Genomic DNA, 19526 nt, shown 5'->3' on the forward strand with positions numbered 1-19526 from the left:
GCAGCGCGAGAGCCTGTTGTACAGGTAGCAGCCATAGGCATTAGCATATTGGCCTGAAATCGTGCTAAGTGCCATCACACAAACCAAAACAGGCAAAAGCCTACTAATTACATCCTCAGCCAGTTCTTTGTAGCCTATACAACGCAGGTTATTTGTCCTTCAGATGTATTATTTTTTGCTAGTGAAGGCATGCTACAGCCGTTAGAATATTGTAGTCAGAAATGGGTGTCCCTTGGGTTGGCTTTACTCCAAAAGATGAGAGCGAAAGATCTCAAACATTTTATTATGGAAGAGGTATTATGGCTGACTATAAAAAAAAGTGAAGTATTCTGCCCCAAGCATCTGCTTTCAGTCTTTTTGGGGACTACTTTTCAAGGAATAAATTACCTTGCATTTCAGGCTAATTATTGTTAATATTATAAACGCTAGAACAGAACAGACTAGAGACATGTACCACCAAGTGAAAGCGCTGGGTAGATTTCACCAGCACAGGGTGTGTTGAGTGAGAAATCAAGTAATTTATTTTAACCTTATCTAGGAAATGCACTCACCATACAGAGAGTGAAACACTAAGTCTCTAGAAAACAATTGTCTGATCTTCACACATCCTCATGACCTTGTTTTGAAATTAAACACTATACCAGATTACCACACACACACGGATGGGACATTTCAACATTACAGCTCAGTAAAAGTGACAGTTGGCATTTACACACAGCTGTGTAAACCTCACTTCTTTCTCATCATCCCTGCTACTTACTGTTGTTATGGCAATCCATGCTAAGGTGAACTGTGAATGAATGGTAAACTAATATGCCTTTGTGATGTTGTCAGATTAAGTCTTTGTGTTTTACACCGGCTTGGCTGTGGCGTGCTTCTGCTGTACAAAACTGCTGAATGCCACAATAAGGACCGTAGTAGGAGGGAGGGATATCATAAACCTGTCCTGATGTCTGTGTCTGTCTGTCTGTCTGTCTCTGCATCTCGGATGTTCTGTCTATCTGTTCGTCACACCGACTCTCTCACTGTGGTTGGATGGTTGTAGCGATCAGCAGAGGCCTGCCCTGTGCTAAAGGTTCCACTCCATTATCCTGAAGACGCTGAGCTACTGGGAGCAACTCCATGACCTGACATATCAAGTCTAAAACTCCAGTATCCTGCCCTACTGCAGCTACTACAAGCTCCCTTCTAGTCTGTTGTTCATATTATTTTGGAAGCACTTTACATTACAGCACGGAATAAAGCGGAAATGGAATGGCAATTAGTTAAAGTTACTCACAAAGCAATCCAATATTTGCCCAGATACAGGATCCTACAGATCAGTATAACTGTATTGTTTCAGAGACATCACATACTAGAGGGGTGATAATATTACAAAAACAACATTGCAATGTTTCCCCTAAAATTCCCCAAATGTTTTGGCATGGGGCCCCCAATTGATTTTGTTATAATGTTTGAGTCACTCAGATACGCTATATTAACAAAAGTATGTGGACACCACTTCAAATTAGTGGATTCGGACAGTTCAGCAACATCCTCTGCTGACAGATGTATAAAAATTGAGCACACAGTCATGCAATCTCTGTAGACAAACATTGGCAGTAGAATGGCCTTTACTGATGAGCTCAGTGACTTTCAACGTGGCATCATCATAGGATGCCACCTTTTCAACAAGTCAGTTTGTCAAATATCTGCCCTGCTAGAGCTGCCCCGGTCAACTGTAAGTGCTGTTATTGTGAATTGGAAACGTCTAGGAGCAACAACGGCTCAGCCGTGAAGTGGTAGGCCACACAAGCTCACAGAACGGGACTGCCGAGTGTTGTAGCGAGTCAAAAAAAATCTGTCCTCAGTTGCAACACTCACTACCGAGTTCCCAACTGCCTCTGGAAGCAACGTCAGCATAATAACTGTTTGTCGGGAGCTTCATGAAGGGGGTTTCCATGGCCGAGCAGGCGCACACAAACATAAGATCACCATGCGCAATGCCAAGCATTGGCTGGAGTGGCGTAAAGCTTGCCGCCTTTGGACTCTGGAGCAGTGGAAACGCATTCTCTGGAGTGATGAATCACGCTTCACCAGCTGGCAGTTCAACGGACAAATCTGGGTTTGGCGGATGCCAGGAGTACGCTACCTGCCACAATGCATAGTGCCAACTAATGTTTGGAGGAGGAATAACGAATTGCCTGGGGCTATTTTTCATGGTTCGGGATAGGCCCTTTAGTTCCAGTGAGGGGTACAATGACATTCTATACGATGCCCTTTCCTGTTTTAGCATGACAATGCCTCCGTGCACAAAGGGAGTTCCAAACAGAAATGGTTTGGCCTGCACAGAGCCCTGACCTTAACCCCATCAAACAGCTTTTTTTTCTTTTAGCTTAATATTGCGGATAGAATGTTGCTTCCTATGTAATTGTCTGCATCATTTCCAATCCCCCATATTTTTGGGGTAAATATATATATCCATACACGCATGCATATATATACATATATATACATATGTGACAGGTTAAAGGAAATATTCATAGCCTGTTATACATTAAAAAGTATTAGTAAGTTCATAGTATCTGAGGATCTTAAAACATCTAAGGTTAAAAAGATCATGCATTCAGTATTAGTTGATAGAGATTGAAAACATTCATATAATTGTGTTAAAGTTCAAGCGTACAAAGGGTACGAATTGTGAGAGTAATGGGTAAACGTTATATTGATTACTTTATTTTGTGGTGCCTAAGTGTTAATCTGTGATCTACGAAATGCTCTTAATCTATGAGCTGGAGATCGATTGCTCTGGTCTCCACCCATATTCCTGGGGAAATCGCGGTCTTTTCTCATTGAACTAAAAGTTGAATTGAGAAAACAACACCGTATCACTCTCGTGATTATTTCTCCCCTGTTTTCAGGTACTTTATTGATGATAAAAAAAAGAGTCATTTAAATGTTATAACTCGCTAACATGTCAAGAGTGTTTAAGGTGTGTCTTAGTAACATCTTGAGGAAGTTAGAGTTAAGTTTGAAGAGAGTAATATGAGCCCTGCTCGGTTGTAGCGAAGAGTAGCTGCCATTTAATGTCGATTGTGAATGAACATGTGCATTCTTAATAAGATATTTTGCTGTGTTATTTGTATAATGGGTTTTCTGTTGTTTTGGAATGTGTTACTTTTGTAAACACTAGGTTTAGGCAAAACCATAAGCAAATAGGTACACTGATATAACTAAGGAGTTAATCAGGGTGATTTTTCCACAAATAGACAGGTATTTTCCTTTCCAAGGTAGCAAGATCTTATCTATTTTTGCAAACTTTCTATAAAAAAATATTGGAGTGAGATAATTTCTTTCTTTTGGGATTTGTATACCGAGTATGTCCACATCTCCGTCAGACCATTTAATTGGTAAACTACATGGTAATGTAAAATGTGCATTTTTTTAGTGATCCAATATGTAATATGGTACATTTATCATAATTTGGTTTTAATCCAGAGAGGATAGCAAAAGTATATAGATCCTCTAAGAGGCCGTGGAGAGACTCCAATTGTGGTTTTAAAAGAAAACATGAATCATCAGCGAACAATGACTCCTTAGTTTTTAAGCCCCTGATTTCTAATCCCTTAATATTATTGTTTGATCTAATCTTTGCAGCTAACACTTCGATGGCAATAATAAATAGATATGCCGATAGTGGACAACCTTGTTTTACTCCTCTAGATAGTTTAAAACTTTCTGAGATGTAGCCATTATTTACTATTTTACACCTAGGGTTACTATACATAACCTTAACCCATTTTATAAGACATTCCCCAAAATTGAAATATTATATATAAACTCCAGTCGTACTTTATCAAAAGCCTCTTCTAAATCAGCTATGAAAACCAGGCCTGGTGTCCCCGATATTTCATAATGTTCTATTGTTTCCAGTTTGCGTGTCTGATAATCTACCATTTATATAGGAGTGGTTAAAACAAGCCAATAATGGTCCTTTGAGTATACCAAAAAAGTTTTGTATACTTCCACTGGTATGCCATCCAGCCCTGGAGTTTTCCCATCCTTAAAGAACCCAATTGCCTCAAGCAGTTCCTCCTCTGTAATTTGGCCTTCACATGAGTGAACAGCTTTGGAATTAATTGGAACACCGACTGCGAGCCAGGCTTAATCACCCAGCATCATTGCCTGACTTCACTAATGCTTTTGTGGCTGAATGGAAGCAAGTCCCCGCAGCAATGTTCCAACATCTAGTGGAAAGCCTTCCCAGAAGAGTGGAGGCTGTTATAGCACCAAAGGGGGGACCAACTCTATAACAATGCCCATGATTTGTAATGAGATGTTTGACAAGCTTTTGGTCATGAAGTGTAGCATAAGAACACAACACAAGCCATGGCAAAATGTGTAGAATTGCAGGAAACTAGCTTAATTAAACTGTAAAATGCTTTCTTTTCCCCATGGCAAAATGTCTAGAACTGCGAATAGCAGACAACATTGTTTTAAAACAGCAACATTTTGTTTCTGCTGCCATGGGAGGGCCTCTAAAAATGTTGGTCGGAGAAGGCGCTGTTGGCCACGCCCAATACCACGCCCCCCCATCTATTTCTCCACCTAGTCAGGTGAACAGGGCCTTGCCCTTTATTATGATAAACAAGCCCGGGCAACCATTTCACCAGAGCGGTTGTCTTGGTTGCACTTGTTTTCTAGGATCACTCACTGGTGTCTGGTAATGTACAGGAATGATTCACCTCAGTTCACAGTTCACTCTCTCTGGGAGTATAATTAACGTCACCTCTCTATTGGCCCATTCCAGTGTGTGTGGCAAACTATCCAGACCTGTTCTGTAACCCCAGAGGGAGGTTTCATGTGGTGTTAATATAGAGCTGAATGAACACACAATCAACTGGTGACACAATGTACTGGGGCTATTGTACCAAAGTGGTACAGGTGTAATAGTAATAGGTCAGATGGTTTCATTTTGATGCCACACTAACTATACTGGTCCCAGATCAGTTTCGATCAGTGCCCCAGAACAGAGGATCTGGTTGGTTCATCTACTTTGGGAAAGTGAGGCTTAAACCAATCCCATGGACATACCGTGTATCGTTTATGTGTGTATTTTCTGTTAATGCCAAGGCAAATGCAAGGGCATCCGGGGTTATGTTGGTGTACAGTGTTAAATCTGTTTGTAATCCATTTGAGGTTAACGCAGCAGTGCTGGTGATCCTTTTAATCTGTATCTTATTTAATCACAGACCTGATCAGGGTCAGATCGGCCTAGCCCCCCTCCGACAATACACTCACTACCATTGCAGAATAAATTATTAGTCACATCGCATTTCTTTGCAATTCCTTTGGAGGGAGGATGGTGGAAGTGTATATTTTAAAGCCATGTTACCCTTGGTATTCATGTAAACGTGATTATCAGAAGGGCGCTTATTGCTACACTAGGAATTCAGGAAGCAATTCTTCTTCTAAATGTGGTTGCGTTTAGGGAACTTGGGTAGTCTGAGGGAGCTTCACCGGATTACATGATATTAGCTAATTTGCCCAAATGTGTCTGGTCTTCATTCAAGCTTACCATTTATGCAACTTATATGATTCTAGATAACATCTGCTGTACAGGGCCATGGAACGATATAATGAATTTCGTCCCGAACCTGCCTGCACGGGCCACTCTGTGCAGGTAGGTGTCGGAGTCCTCGGCATGTCGTAGTTGAAGACGATGTTGACGAACTCAATGTCCATCCCTCGGCCAAACAGGTTGGTGGCCACCAGGATCCACCTTTGGAAGTCCTTGAACTGCTGGTACCGGGAAAGCCTGGGGGAGGAAGGGGGGCACCCATAGATTTAGAATAAGTAGAACAGGCATTAAACATCCTGATTCACTCCTGTGGGTACACTGAAACTGTGACCCACAAGCATGTTGTCTGAGAGAAAGTTCTTGTTAAGTCCCTTTGGATAACAGCTTCTACATGACTATTATAGAAAATGTGCAAGTAAATGAGATTCTCAATTTGATTGTGCAACTCCTCATTCCTCTCCTCCTTTTGAAAAAAAGTCAACAGTAACTGAGAGGAGGAAATGTGCTTGTATGAAAGTAGACTCCATTCACACATAATGCAAATGACATTTAGAGGGGTGGAATCCCAAATTAAAATGTGTAAAGTAGGAAAAGACATTTAGCTAGACATTGTATGGATAAAAACGATATGCTACTTATCGTTTTAAATATGTGCATGCTTCTCAGAGTAAACAGCTGATTGAAAGGGGAGGGGTAGATGTCAACTTCAGCAAAGGACACTTATGCTTCCTCAGCAGGAGGCGAGGACACCGTTTGCCTACTAACGAATTGACACTCCTCAACCACTTATCGGTTTACGGATAAGAGGACGGAAAAGTCGAGGACATTCTTTTGTCCAAATCAGAAATTCCCAATGAAAGCCAAGACCCAATCCCAAATCTACCCCTAAACCCTATGCACTTATTAATATCTGAGATGACTTGAAGTGTAAGTCCTAATATTGCTTATACCAATCAAAACTGCTCAGATTTTAACAAGTGCATAGACTGTAGGGTTTAGCCAGTGATTTTTCCCTCTCCATCAGAACCCACCTCTCCTCCTGGGCCATGCCCCTGTGGATGGCGATTGCAGGGAAGTTCTGCTCCACCAGCAGCTGAGACAGAGCCACACAGCGCTGCACAGACTTCACAAAGATCACCACCTTCAGACAGGGGAGAAAATGGCAGTGAGACCCCGAAGACAAACATGGGGCACAAAACCCATGCTGCATCTGATATGGCACCCTGGCTTTACCCTGGTCAAATAAATGTACACTCTGAAGACGAAAAACACAGGGCATAAAACTCACAGGCAGAAACTTTGTCGGTGCATAGACTTAGTTCACTTGAATGAGTAAAATTGTATTTAAAAACGTGACTTTCAAATCCATGGACAAAATACATTCAACTCACTTACGTTTGATAAATTACGTCTCTGAAAAGACCTCTGTCCGTACCTGGTTGAACTCGAGCACGTCGAGCAGGTCGAAGAGCTTGTGGTTCTTCTCGCTGTCCTTCAGCTTGCAGTAGTACTGCTACAGGCCGTGCAGCGTCAGCTTGGTCTCATCGTCCACAAACACCTCCATGGGCTACAGGAGATATTCATTAAGCACCAAACAGAACACAGGGAGGGACTACCAGGACTTCCAGTGCTAAACATTTTGCTAGTGTGCCCCAATGAATAGAACATGGGGAAAGTGTCACTATTTAGGGCAGTTTTATAAACCTAGCCACATTAAGTGAAAAACAGGAGTAAACCACATTCTGTGTTGGTGAATGAAGAACTACAAATGTGATTGTGAACATCAATTACTAGTACTAGAGCTGGATGGAACTTTATTTTTCATTATAGCTTTAATGCCAGGACTGTTCCTCCTGAAAATGTCCAGAGCCCCAGACCCAGGTGAAGAGAGGGTCAACTCTGGCCACTTGTGAGACAGACAGTCACGAAAAGACAAAGCTTAGATGTGCTAGACTGGAACTTTTTACATGAATATTAAGCCATATCCAAAATCCCTTGAAAAAAAAGGGGGGGGGGGGGGCAATCAGTAGTTTCTACATCCATTTTTAGAGATTTAAAATTAAAAGAATAACAAATGCCCATGAGCTTAGTTCAACTTTCGTACCCCACCAGAACCCAAAATACAAGCTTGTTTCATTCCAATGCTTGTAAACAAAGTAAACGCAAAAATAAACTATATAGTCTCAAAACATGGTCAAAATGATAATTCTGATATCATTGACGGTCAGTCCTTGCATATAGCTCTACGAATTTCAGAGTGGTTAAATTTCTCCAGACCTATCCCTCCAAAACAGGGGCGAGGAAGATGATTCATTAATGTTTATACTGCCGATTGCCTCTTCAAAGTGCAATTTAGGGAGATGGGTTCATCTGTGTGTGTGTAAAACTGCAACTTTAAGTTTCAGAACATGTACATAACCACGGGACTACATAAAATGTAAATACTTTCCTACGTTTTGGCTAAATCCTTACTTAAGTCACACCATCTATCACATTCTGTTCCAAGATCCACTACTATTTAGTAGGACAGTGTATTAGAAGTGCATTCTAAGTGGTATGCTAGTAGGTACATTGGAACACGTTTTCAATTGACCGTTCCTCTGTGACGTATCAACTTACTCCTTGCTCCCGTCACTCACATCTGGCATCAGCCCCCCTGTCCTACTGTGGTCTGAATTTGCATCTTGTCACACTCTTCCAGGACAAAGTGCTTCACGTTCTTCAGGTTGAGGGTCTTGTTGCGGATGAGGGCCAGGATGCGGCCGGGCGTTCCCACCACAATGTGGGGGCAGTTCTTCTTCAGCGCGTCCTCGTCCTTCTTGATGGACAGGCCCCCGAAGAACACGGCTGCCTTGACAGTAGGCATGTACTTGGAGAAGCGCTCATACTCTTTGCTGATCTGGAAGGCCAGCTCTCGTGTGTGGCACATCACCAGCACAGACACCTGGTAGACTGAGAGAGAGGTAGGGGAGGATGTTTAATACAGAATTCTCTGGATAGCAGAGAAATAAAAAGCACACAAGATTATCCAATAGGATAGAACAGCAGTGTAAACAGTGAGATTAAAAGGAGAACAAATTCAGACTGCAATTGGCCCAGCGTCATTAGGGTTTGGCCAGGGTAGGCCGTCATTGTAAATAAAAATGTGTTCATAACTGACTTGCCTAGTCCAAATAAAGGTTAAATAAAGTTGGCGATTAGACACTTTCTTATGCAAGTATCCCCAGATACACATTAAGCCTATTCCTAAACTACAAAGCACTCAATGGATTCTCCGCCGAAAGCTATTTTTAGTACAGGAGGACTATGTTTCAGTGTAACAGCAATTCAGTTGCTGCTTCCACAATGTAGAGATTAATTTCATGATTCAACCACTCACCTGCCGGTACACAGGCTCAATCTGCTGCAGGGTGGCCCAGTACAAACACAGCCGTCTTGCCCATTCCAGACTTGGCCTGGCACAGGATGTCCATGCCCAGGATGGCCTGTGGGATGCACTCATGTTGGACTGAAAGACAGAAACGTAACTAGGGAAGTTAGTTAAGAACAAATTCTTATTTACAATGACGGCCTACCAAGAGGCCTCCTGCAGGGATTGGGGCCTGGGATTTAACATTTAAAAAATATATATATAGGACAAAACACACATCACTACATAAAGAGAGACCTAAGACAACATAGCAAGGCATCAACACATGACAACACAGCATGGTAGCAGCACAAAACATTGTACAAACATTGGGCACAGACAACAGCACAAAGGGCAAGAAGGTAGACAACACATCACACTGACAGTTGTGGCTGCTTTGTAAGAGTGTCCATGATTGAGTCTTTGAATGAAGAGATTGAGATAAAACTGTACAGTTTGGGTGTTTGTTGCAGCTCATTCCAGTCACTAGGGCAGAAAACTGAAGAGAGGAGCGACCCAGGGATGCGTGCGCTTTGGGGACCTTTAACAGAATGTGACTGGCAGAACAGGTGTTGTATGTGGAGTATGAGGGCTGCAGTAGTTATCTCAGATAGGGGGAGGGGGAGTGAGGCCTAAGAGGGTTTTATAAATAAGCATCAACCAGTGGGTCTTGCAACAGGTATACAGAGATGACCAGTTTAAGTATGATGTGATGCTTGAAGGGGCATACATGTATAACTCGTAGTCGGAGTCCCAAATGACACACTATATATTGTGGATTACTTTCGACCAGGGCCCAGTCACACACAGCGCTAGTTTTGAACAAAGCCCTATGGGCCCAGCTCAATAGTTTTACACTACGTCAGGAATAGGGTGCCATTTGACACACACAGAATGGACAAAGTCAAAAACAGTCCTTGGTTGAAGGTGGGAAGTGCCTGTGAGGCTCACCTTCAGAGGGATGTTCAAAGCCACAGTCGACAATGGCGTGGAGCAGCTCTGGTTTGAGAAGGAAGTCTCAGAAGGCGGAACTGTGGATGGAGACTAAGAGCCCTTTACCTCCTCCTTGCCCGCAGGTGTGGCGGTCTCCAGGGCAACCTGAGGCTCCTCATCCTCTTCATAGTCCAAAAGCTTGTTGTCAACGTCATTCTCTGCCATTCTAGAGAAGGGGTACTTGTGTTAGTTGAAGCTAGGAAAGACTGGAGACTATTTTGGGGGTGGGCGCTGTATCAACAATACAGTAAATTCAGAAGGTTAATTGAAATGCCAATTCAATAATCTATGTACAATTCCTCACCATCTGACCTTAGTTATATTACATGAGGTTTCCAATTCTTGTAATTTCACTTTCTGAATTGAATCCTTGTGAAACATCACCGTCTAGCACAATTCGGTCCTTGGGACTCCAAGGGGTGACCGTTTCCCCCCCAACATTTCACAGCTGACTCAATCAAAGCTTGATGCTTATTCGGCGCTTATTCAGCTGTGTCGTGCTACAGCACAAACCAAAACGTACACCCCCTGATGTCCTTAGTACCGAGTTTGGGAAACACTCGTCTAATGTTTATTCCTACATAGCATTAGCTAGCTGCTAATAATGATAGTAGCAGGCCGCACGCACACCGCCAAAGCTGGACAGTACGCAAAATGGGAAGCGAATACATTTGGCACATAATCGTTACAATTTACCTAGCTAAAAACAAGGATTGGACCAGCGACCACCCTGCAACTGTTAGAGTTGCGTAAATTCGAATCTGGTATAAATATAACAATGAGTCACCGATTGTATACTATGTATTTTTTATTAGCTAAGTAATAAATGGCAAATGCAACTTTCTTTTATACGGACTCGCTGTAATACCACCCAGGGGAGAACAGAGAACTGACAGTATGTACGTAAACAGTAGTGTTGTTCTTATACTGTGATGGACATAGTTCCAGCCCGCCTGTTGGCCTATCACAGTAGAGGCTGGGCGTGGTTTAAACTTGCTCAGCCTATCGCAGACGCTCAGGCGGGTCACCGCCTCTTGGCGCTTCTTGGAGTCCTCCCTCTGTTGATGTATAGATTCTTACTGTTCTGGTATCGCAGCCTAGTTATAACAGTTGCTCAGTTCCTGTTATTGTGTTGTTCAGTATTTTTCCATCTCAGTTAAACCTCGTGATGACCACGCCTCCCTATGCCTGCTTAACCACAACTTTGTAAGATACAGCAAGTCACACCATGTGCTCAATATTGTTACATACAAACACAAGGACAAAGCTGTCATGTATTGTCATGTTGTGTCTTTCTGTCCTTTCCTTTCACCCTGTCTCCCTCTGCTGGTCGTACTAGGTTACCGTTTCTGTCCCTCTTTCCCCCAGCTGTTCCTTGTCTTCTCTGACTACTTCATTCACCCCTTTTCCCACCTGTTCCCTTTTTCCCTCTGATTAGGTCCCTATATCTCTCTCTGTTTCTGCTCCTGTCTTTGTCGGATTCTTGTTTGTGTGTCTCATGCCTGAACCAGACTATCATCGTGTTTGCTGCAACCTTGTCCTGTCCTGTCGGAATCTACCTGTCCATCTGAGCCCACGTGTGTTCATCATTAAAGAAACTCTGTTTGTTAATTCGCTTTTGGGTCCTCATTCACGCACCTGACAGAAGAATCCGACCAAGAATGGACCCAGCGACTTCGGATCCTCTCCACTCAGCCGTCGAGATCCAGGGAGCGATGCTAGGCAGACACGAGCAGGAATTGTCTGCTGCTCGACATGCCGTTGAGACCCTGGCCACCCAAGTCTCCAACCTCACAGAACAGGTTCACCATCTCCGCCTCGATCCACCGGCCACTTCCAGGGCTTTCGAATCTCCGGAGCCCAGAATCAATAACCCGCCGTGTTACTCTGGGGAGCCCACTGAATGCCGCTCGTTCCTCACCCAGTGTGATATTGTGTTTTCTCTCCAGCCCAACACTTACGCCAGGAGCACTGCTCGTGTCGCCTACGTCATATCTCTCCTTACTGGACGGGCTCGTGAGTGGGGCACGGCAATCTGGGAGGCAAGGGCTGAGTGTACTAACCAGTATCAGGACTTTAAGGAGGAGATGATACGGGTTTTTGATCGATCTGTTTTTGGGGAGGAGGCTTCCAGGGCCCTGTCTTCCCTATGTCAAGGCAATCGATCCATAACAGACTACTCTATTGAGTTTCGCACTCTTGCTGCCTCCAGTGGCTGGAACGAGCCGGCTTTGCTCGCTCGTCTTCTGGAGGGTCTCCGCGCAGAGGTAAAGGATGAGATTCTCTCCCGGGAGGTTCCTTCCAGCGTGGATTCCTTGATTGAACTCGCTATTCGCATTGAGCGACGGGTTGATCTTCGTCACCGAGCTCGTGGAAAGGAGCTCGCGTTCTCCGTTGCCTCCCTCTCCGCATCACTACCATCTTCCTCTGCCGGCTCGGGAGCTGAGCCTATGCAGCTGGGAGGTATCCGCATCTCGACTAAGGAGAGGGAACGGAGAATCACCAACCGCCTCTGTCTCTATTGCGGTTCTGCTGGTCATTTTGTCACTTCATGTCCAGTAAAAGCCAGAGCTCATCAGTAAGCGGAGGGCTACTGGTGAGCGCTACTACTCCTGTCTATCCTTCAAGATCCTGCACTACCTTGTCGGTCCATCTACGCTGGACCGGTTCGTCAGCTTCCTGCAGTGCCTTAATAGACTCTGGGGCGGAGGGCTGTTTTATGGACGAGACCTGGGCTCGGGATCATGACATTCCTCTCAGACAGTTAAGGGAGTCCACGGCCTTGTTCGCCCTGGATGGTAGTCCTCTCCCGCCGGAGCGGGGGTTTTTTTTGTCAAGAAGAAGGACGGGTCTCTGCGCCCCTGCATAGATTATCGAGGGCTGAATGACATAACAGTGAAGAATCGTTATCCGCTTCCTCTTATGTCTTCAGCCTTCGAGATCCTGCAGGGAGCCAGGTTTTTCACTAAGTTGGACCTTCGTAACGCTTACCATCTCGTGCGCATCAGGGAGGGGGACGAGTGGAAGACGGCGTTTAACACTCCGTTAGGGCACTTTGAATACCGGGTTCTTCCTTTCGGCCTCGCTAACGCTCCAGCTGTCTTTCAGGCATTAGTCAATGATGTCCTGAGAGACATGCTGAACATCTTTGTTTTCGTTTACCTTGACGATATCCTGATTTTTTCACCGTCACTCCAGATTCATGTTCAGCACGTTCGACGTGTCCTCCAGCGCCTTTTAGAGAATTGTCTTTTTGTGAAGGCTGAGAAGTGCACTTTTCATGCCTCCTCCGTCACATTTCTCGGTTCTGTTATTTCCGCTGAAGGCATTAAGATGGATCCCGCTAAGGTCCAAGCTGTCATTGATTGGCCCGCCCCTAAGTCACGCGTCGAGCTGCAGCGCTTTCTCGGCTTCGCGAACTTCTATCGTCGTTTCATCCGTAATTTCGGTCAGGTGGCAGCTCCTCTCACAGCCCTTACTTCTGTCAAGACGTGCTTTAAGTGGTCCGTTTCCGCCCAGGGAGCTTTTGATCTCCTCAAGAATCGTTTTACATCCGCTCCTATCCTTGTTACACCTGACGTCTCTAGACAGTTCGTTGTCGAGGTTGACGCGTCAGAGGTGGGCGTGGGAGCCATTCTTTCTCAGCGCTCCCTCTCTGACGACAAGGTCCACCCATGCGCGTATTTTTCTCATCGCCTGTCGCCGTCGGAACGTAACTATGATGTGGGAAACCGCGAACTGCTCGCCATCCGGTTAGCCCTAGGCGAATGGCGACAGTGGTTGGAGGGGGCGACCGTTCCTTTTGTCGTTTGGACTGACCATAGGAACCTTGAGTACATCCGTTCTGCCAAACGACTTAATGCGCGTCAGGCGCGTTGGGCGCTGTTTTTCGCTCGTTTCGAGTTCGTGATTTCTTATCGTCCGGGCTCTAAGAACACCAAGCCTGATGCTTTATCTCGTCTCTTCAGTTCTTCAGTAGCCTCCACTGACCCCGAGGGGATTCTCCCTGAGGGGCGTGTTGTCGGGTTGACTGTCTGGGGAATTGAGAGGCAGGTAAAGCAAGCGCTCACTCACACTCCGTCGCCGCGCGCTTGTCCTAGGAACCTTCTTTTCGTTCCCGTTCCTACTCGTCTGGCCGTTCTTCAGTGGGCTCACTCTGCCAAGTTAGCCGGCCACCCTGGCGTTCGGGGTACGCTTGCTTCCATTCGCCAGCGTTTTTGGTGGCCCACCCGGGAGCATGACACGCGTCGTTTCGTGGCTGCTTGTTCGGTCTGCGCGCAGACTAAGTCCGGTAACTCCCCTCCTGCCGGCCGTCTCAGGCCGCTTCCCATTCCCTCTCGACCGTGGTCTCACATCGCCTTAGATTTTGTCACCGGACTGCCTTCGTCAGCGGGGAAGACTGTTATTCTTACGGTTGTCGATAGGTTCTCTAAGGCGGCTCATTTCATTCCCCTTGCTAAGCTTCCTTCTGCTAAAGAGACGGCACAAATCATCATCGAGAATGTTTTCAGAATTCATGGCCTTCCGTCAGACGTCGTTTCGGACAGAGGTCCGCAATTCACGTCTCAATTTTGGAGGGAGTTTTGCCGTTTGATTGGGGCTTCCGTCAGTCTCTCTTCCGGCTTTCACCCCCAGTCTAACGGTCAAGCAGAACGGGCCAATCAGACTATTGGTCGCATCTTACGCAGTCTTTCTTTTCGCAACCCTGCGTCTTGGTCAGAACAGCTCCCCTGGGCAGAATACGCCCACAACTCGCTTCCTTCGTCTGCGACCGGGCTATCTCCTTTTCAGAGTAGCCTCGGGTACCAGCCTCCGCTGTTCTCATCTCAGTTCGCCGAGTCCAGCGTCCCCTCCGCTCAGGCTTTTGTCCAACGTTGCGAGCGCACCTGGAAGAGGGTCAGGTCTGCACTTTGCCGTTATAGGACGCAGACTGTGAGGGCTGCTAATAAGCGTAGAACTAAGAGTCCTAGATATTGTCGCGGTCAGAGAGTTTGGCTCTCCACTCAGAACCTTCCCCTTAAGACGGCTTCTCGCAAGTTGACCCCGCGGTTCATTGGTCCGTTCCGTATTTCTCGGGTCATTAATCCTGTCGCAGTTCGACTTCTTCTTCCGCGATACCTTCGTCGCGTCCACCCGGTCTTCCATGTCTCCTGTATCAAGCCCGTTCTTCGCGCCCCCGCTCGTCTTCCCCCCCCCCCCCCCCATCCTTGTCGAGGGCGCACCCATCTACAGGGTCCGTAGGATTTTGGACATGCGTCCTCGGGGCCGTGGTCACCAGTACCTCGTAGATTGGGAGGGGTACGGTCCTGAGGAGAGGAGTTGGGTTCCCTCTCGGGACGTGCTGGACCGTGCGCTGATCGAGGATTTCCTCCGTTGCCGCCAGGTTTCCTCCTCGAGTGCGCCAGGAGGCGCTCGGTGAGTGGGGGGGTACTGTCATGTATTGTCATGTTGTGTCTTTCTGTCCTTTCCTTTCACCCTGTCTCCCTCTGCTGGTCGTACTAGGTTACCGTTTCTGTCCCTCTTTCCCCCAGCTGTTCCTTGTCTTCTCTGACTACCTCATTCACCCCTTTTCCCACCTGTTCCCTTTATCCCTCTGATTAGGTCCCTATATCTCTCTCTGTTTCTGCTCCTGTCTTTGTCGGATTCTTGTTTGTGTGTCTCATGCCTGAACCAGACTATCATCGTGTTTGCTGCAACCTTGTCCTGTCCTGTCGGAATCTACCTGTCCATCTGAGCCCACGTGTGTTCATCATTAAAGAAACTCTGTTTGTTAATTCGCTTTTGGGTCCTCATTCACGCACCTGACAAAAGCGTCTGCTGGGCTGTTATCTACAGTTTCGCAACATGCAAGTCACACCATGTTATTCAGTTCTTGTCACACACACAAACAGGCAAGTAGCAAGCAGTTGTTTAATCTCATAATGGATGCTCCAGTGCACAAATGCAGATACCTCACACAACCAACATCAGATAATAATTAATCATATGGTAATGGCTATAATGTGAAACACAGAATCCCACACAACTCAGTTTACAGTAGTTAGCCAGTTGCCCGATTCAATCAAGTTGAACAAGGAATCATGCCTCACTCTCCGCACAAACAATGGCAGCCGCCTCCTCATTCAAACTTTGTGACAGCAAAGTGCTATAAAGGGAAATAGGTTCCAAATGCAAGGTGAATATTCAGAAATAACGTTGGCTCAAATTAATAACAAGCAAGTGTTGATAATGGGATATGTAGGAGGGAGAGCCGGTCAAGGATCGATTCAGACAAGGTGGTCTATTGTATGACAAGTGACAGTTTAATTATGAGTAAAGATATCTGGTACAACGTATACGGGCCCATTTCATTCGGTTCTTAAGGAACCAGCAGAAAAGAAGCCCCGCTAACAGTTTGCACATGTCTCATATACAGAACAGAAAGTAGGTTGATTCTAGAAGATCGGGTCTTCGGGATGGTTCAGGCTGAGGTGTAGTCTTCTTGGATTGGCCCTGTTGGGCCGTCCGTCATCCCTCTGAGTCTTGTCGTGACGTTCCTTGTCACACAATGTTCAGCTAAAAAAGGAGATTTGGTGTGTGCGCTGGTTTCTGCAAGTCAAGGCTGTCTCTTCCTCCCAATGTGTGGGTGTATGTCTTATCTGTGTGTCCTCGGCAGTTAGTGTGTGTAATGTGTGTGTGCTGTGTGGGAGCTATCCTGTATGGGACCTAACATGTTTTACTGTGAAAATACGTTGTCTCAGTTATAGCAATGTAATAGCAGTAGGCTGGTCACCTGCATAAGAAATAGCACTTCCTTACAATATTCAGAAATAACGTTGGCTCAAATTAATAACGAGCAAGACATTTCTAGGGCCTAACTTGACCTAAAATGTCATTCTCGGAACCAACCTGCGACACACTGCTAGCAGAAGTTAACTACTAACTGACACGACCGTGCTAGTATCAGCGTTAGCTTGACGCAATGCTAAATGTGTTAGTTAGCTAGCCAGATTGCACAAGGTTTTCGCAAAGCTTTTATCAAAAATATACTCGAACATGGCTGCTATTTGTGAGCATTATGGAAAGAAAAATGTTTCTTATTTACAATTGATGCAAATATTGAAAATTACTCAATACTGCACATTTTTTTTGCAATTAAAATTGGCTTGGAGTATCACTGCTAGCTAGGTTCACAGGGGCAGTCTAGAAGCACGTGTATTCGTGGCCACTATTGGTCAATTTTAAAGGCAATCTCACCAAACCGGCCTGAAAACGAACCGTCTAATTTAATGCCGATCTTGAAAATGACAACGAAGAAGGCGGGATTTCGCCAGCTGCCATAAACTAAATTGTAGGCATAATTTCTTGTTGGACAACACTGATAGCTTTATTCAGTAGTAATTGTAGGGTACAGTGAAATTCTTAAGATCTGAACTCCAACAGTGCAGGTCAAAAAGATAAGTGAATGAAACAATAATAAGAATATGTGTAACCGGTGCTATACTGCACCGCTGTAACTCTGCGTTGTGTGTGGTTGATTGAGACTATAGACGTGGACTTTGGAGATCAGGTAGTTTTAATCAAGCAGAACTCACTCTCTGCATCCAAAAGGAAATACAACATTTGTAGAGCACATATGTTCTGAGAATCGTCGCCTCTTTCTCTCTCAGTGCATCAAAATGATTTTCGAATACAAAGATTAAGTCTCTCCTTATTATACATAACATATTTTACAAAGATAAAACCACATACCTGCATCCAAAAGGAAATAAAACATTTGTAGAGCACATATGTTCTGCGAATCGTAGCCTATTTCTACAGCAGATACACAATAGGAGGGACTGGGATCATTCGAGGAGCTAGCCATCGTTCACACATACAATAAATAGCCTGCTAATTAATACCTTAGCTAGCTATTAACCACATGTTGAATTCAGAATGTTGATATCATCCTAAAAAGTACAATTACAAGCGCATCTTAACAATACCATCCACTTATGAGTAACCTCTAAATACACATCATTATTCATGAACAAAACACTGTGTGTATGACTTTGTACTGAAAATAATCAAACTTTTCTGAAGACATAAAAAGCGTGACTACCTCTCTCAGTGCATCAAAATGATTTGAGCACGCAGGGCAAGACGTAAGAACACACTCCACTTCAGCCAGGATGCAGGCATGCATAATAACAAATCAACACGACATATTAAAATATGAACCTGGTGAAATTCACATAGTACTTTAACAACTGATACATATGCATACTATATACATATTTATTTAAAACATTTACAAACCAACAGCCTGCATTCATCCAGTTTGTATAAATTATGATAGATGTGTGACATGAAGCTATATTGGGCAATTTGGGCAAAGGCGTAACAATGACTGTCTTGGACAAATATACATTTGGCTTAAAACATTTATTCATTCATGGGCAATATGTGTGCATGCCCTGATCATATCAGCTTACTACATCTGTCTTCCCTCACCAAACCCATCAATGATTTGATTTATTTGACTATAATATATCAGTTATGGCCAACAGAGGGCAACATTTATCCATATAATACGATAAAACCTCACTGAACCTAAATTAATTGGGTTACATTGTAAAAAAAAATCAGATATCTTATGTGATCAGAAACAATGCATTAATTTCCCGTAGTGGTCGCTCTGTGCTTTTGTAGTTGACGTCATAATGTACGATGGAATATAGAAGCCTATGACGTAAACGAACTCCAGAAAATGTTCAGTGCGCTACTTTTGCCTCAGTTGAGTTGATGCCTTGCAAAGGACAGTCATCCTCATGTTCAAATAAATCACTTTGAGTGGACAAAGAAGACATTCTGTGTGAGTACAGCATAACTGGCCAAGATGCTGTAAAAAAAATGTTTGAAATGTATTTTAAAATGTATTTGTTTATTTAAAAAAATGTCAGGTCCAATCTGAAGGGTGCCTGAAAGCACAATGGATATAAATCATAAACCGTTGAGAAAAATTATTCTAAAAGTAAGTCTCATAAGTGATAAAAAAATGTTTGTTCATTCTGGGGCTATCCCTCTTGATATGTAATGAGGCTATCTTCTTGGTAGTATAACCTATATGCTGTAAAAACAGATTGATATGATTTATAGTTGAAAAAGTGGGCATAATTAATTGAGGGCTAAGGTTAAATGTATTTCCTTATGTTCATATACCCCAGGCTGGGACCCTCCAAGCTAGTGCTGGATAGCAGGTCCTCCAGACAGACATCACTGACCATGATGGACTAAGGCTGCCAGCCCTGGTAGACTGCCCCATTGACAGCCTTCTAAAGGTAAGAAAACGTCTTATAGTTCTGTTGCAAAACGTCTGGTTGTAACGGAGACCAGTTGGTTACAATCTAGTAATATGACGTGTTGAAAACCAGTTTACAACGCAATAATAAAGCCATTAAGACACATGGACCACCTACTAAACTCAGCAAAAAAAGAAACATCCCTTTTTCAGGACCAAGTATTTTTAAGATAATTTGTAAAAATCCAAATATCAGATCTTCATTGTGAAGGGTTTTAACACTGTTTCCCATGCTTGTTCAA

General features: G+C 44.4%; 1 protein-coding gene and 1 pseudogene across 2 annotated transcripts in view; one reads left to right on the forward strand and one right to left on the reverse strand.

Annotated features, from left to right (window-relative positions):
• Window positions 1–19526, forward strand: part of LOC118936323 (uncharacterized) — a 74708-nt gene that overhangs the window by 25105 nt on the left and 30077 nt on the right. The window contains exons 10-11 of the mRNA XM_090194331.1: window positions 8262–8507; window positions 10046–10139. Of these exons, the coding sequence (XP_090050457.1) occupies window positions 8262–8507; window positions 10046–10139 (340 nt within the window). The remainder of the gene's footprint in view (window positions 1–8261; window positions 8508–10045; window positions 10140–19526) is intronic.
• LOC110485842 (ATP-dependent RNA helicase DDX39A-like) lies at window positions 5473–10142 on the reverse strand (annotated as a pseudogene). Its single transcript, XR_016485786.1, has 6 exons — window positions 9921–10142; window positions 8940–9068; window positions 8154–8504; window positions 6996–7172; window positions 6592–6701; window positions 5473–5797 (listed from the first exon to the last, which is right to left on the reverse strand). The product of XR_016485786.1 is annotated as an ATP-dependent RNA helicase DDX39A-like (transcript).

The sequence above is a fragment of the Oncorhynchus mykiss genome, chromosome 13 (assembly GCF_057628025.1).
Source record: "Oncorhynchus mykiss isolate SJ-2025 chromosome 13, ASM5762802v1, whole genome shotgun sequence".
NCBI lineage: Eukaryota > Metazoa > Chordata > Actinopteri > Salmoniformes > Salmonidae > Oncorhynchus > Oncorhynchus mykiss.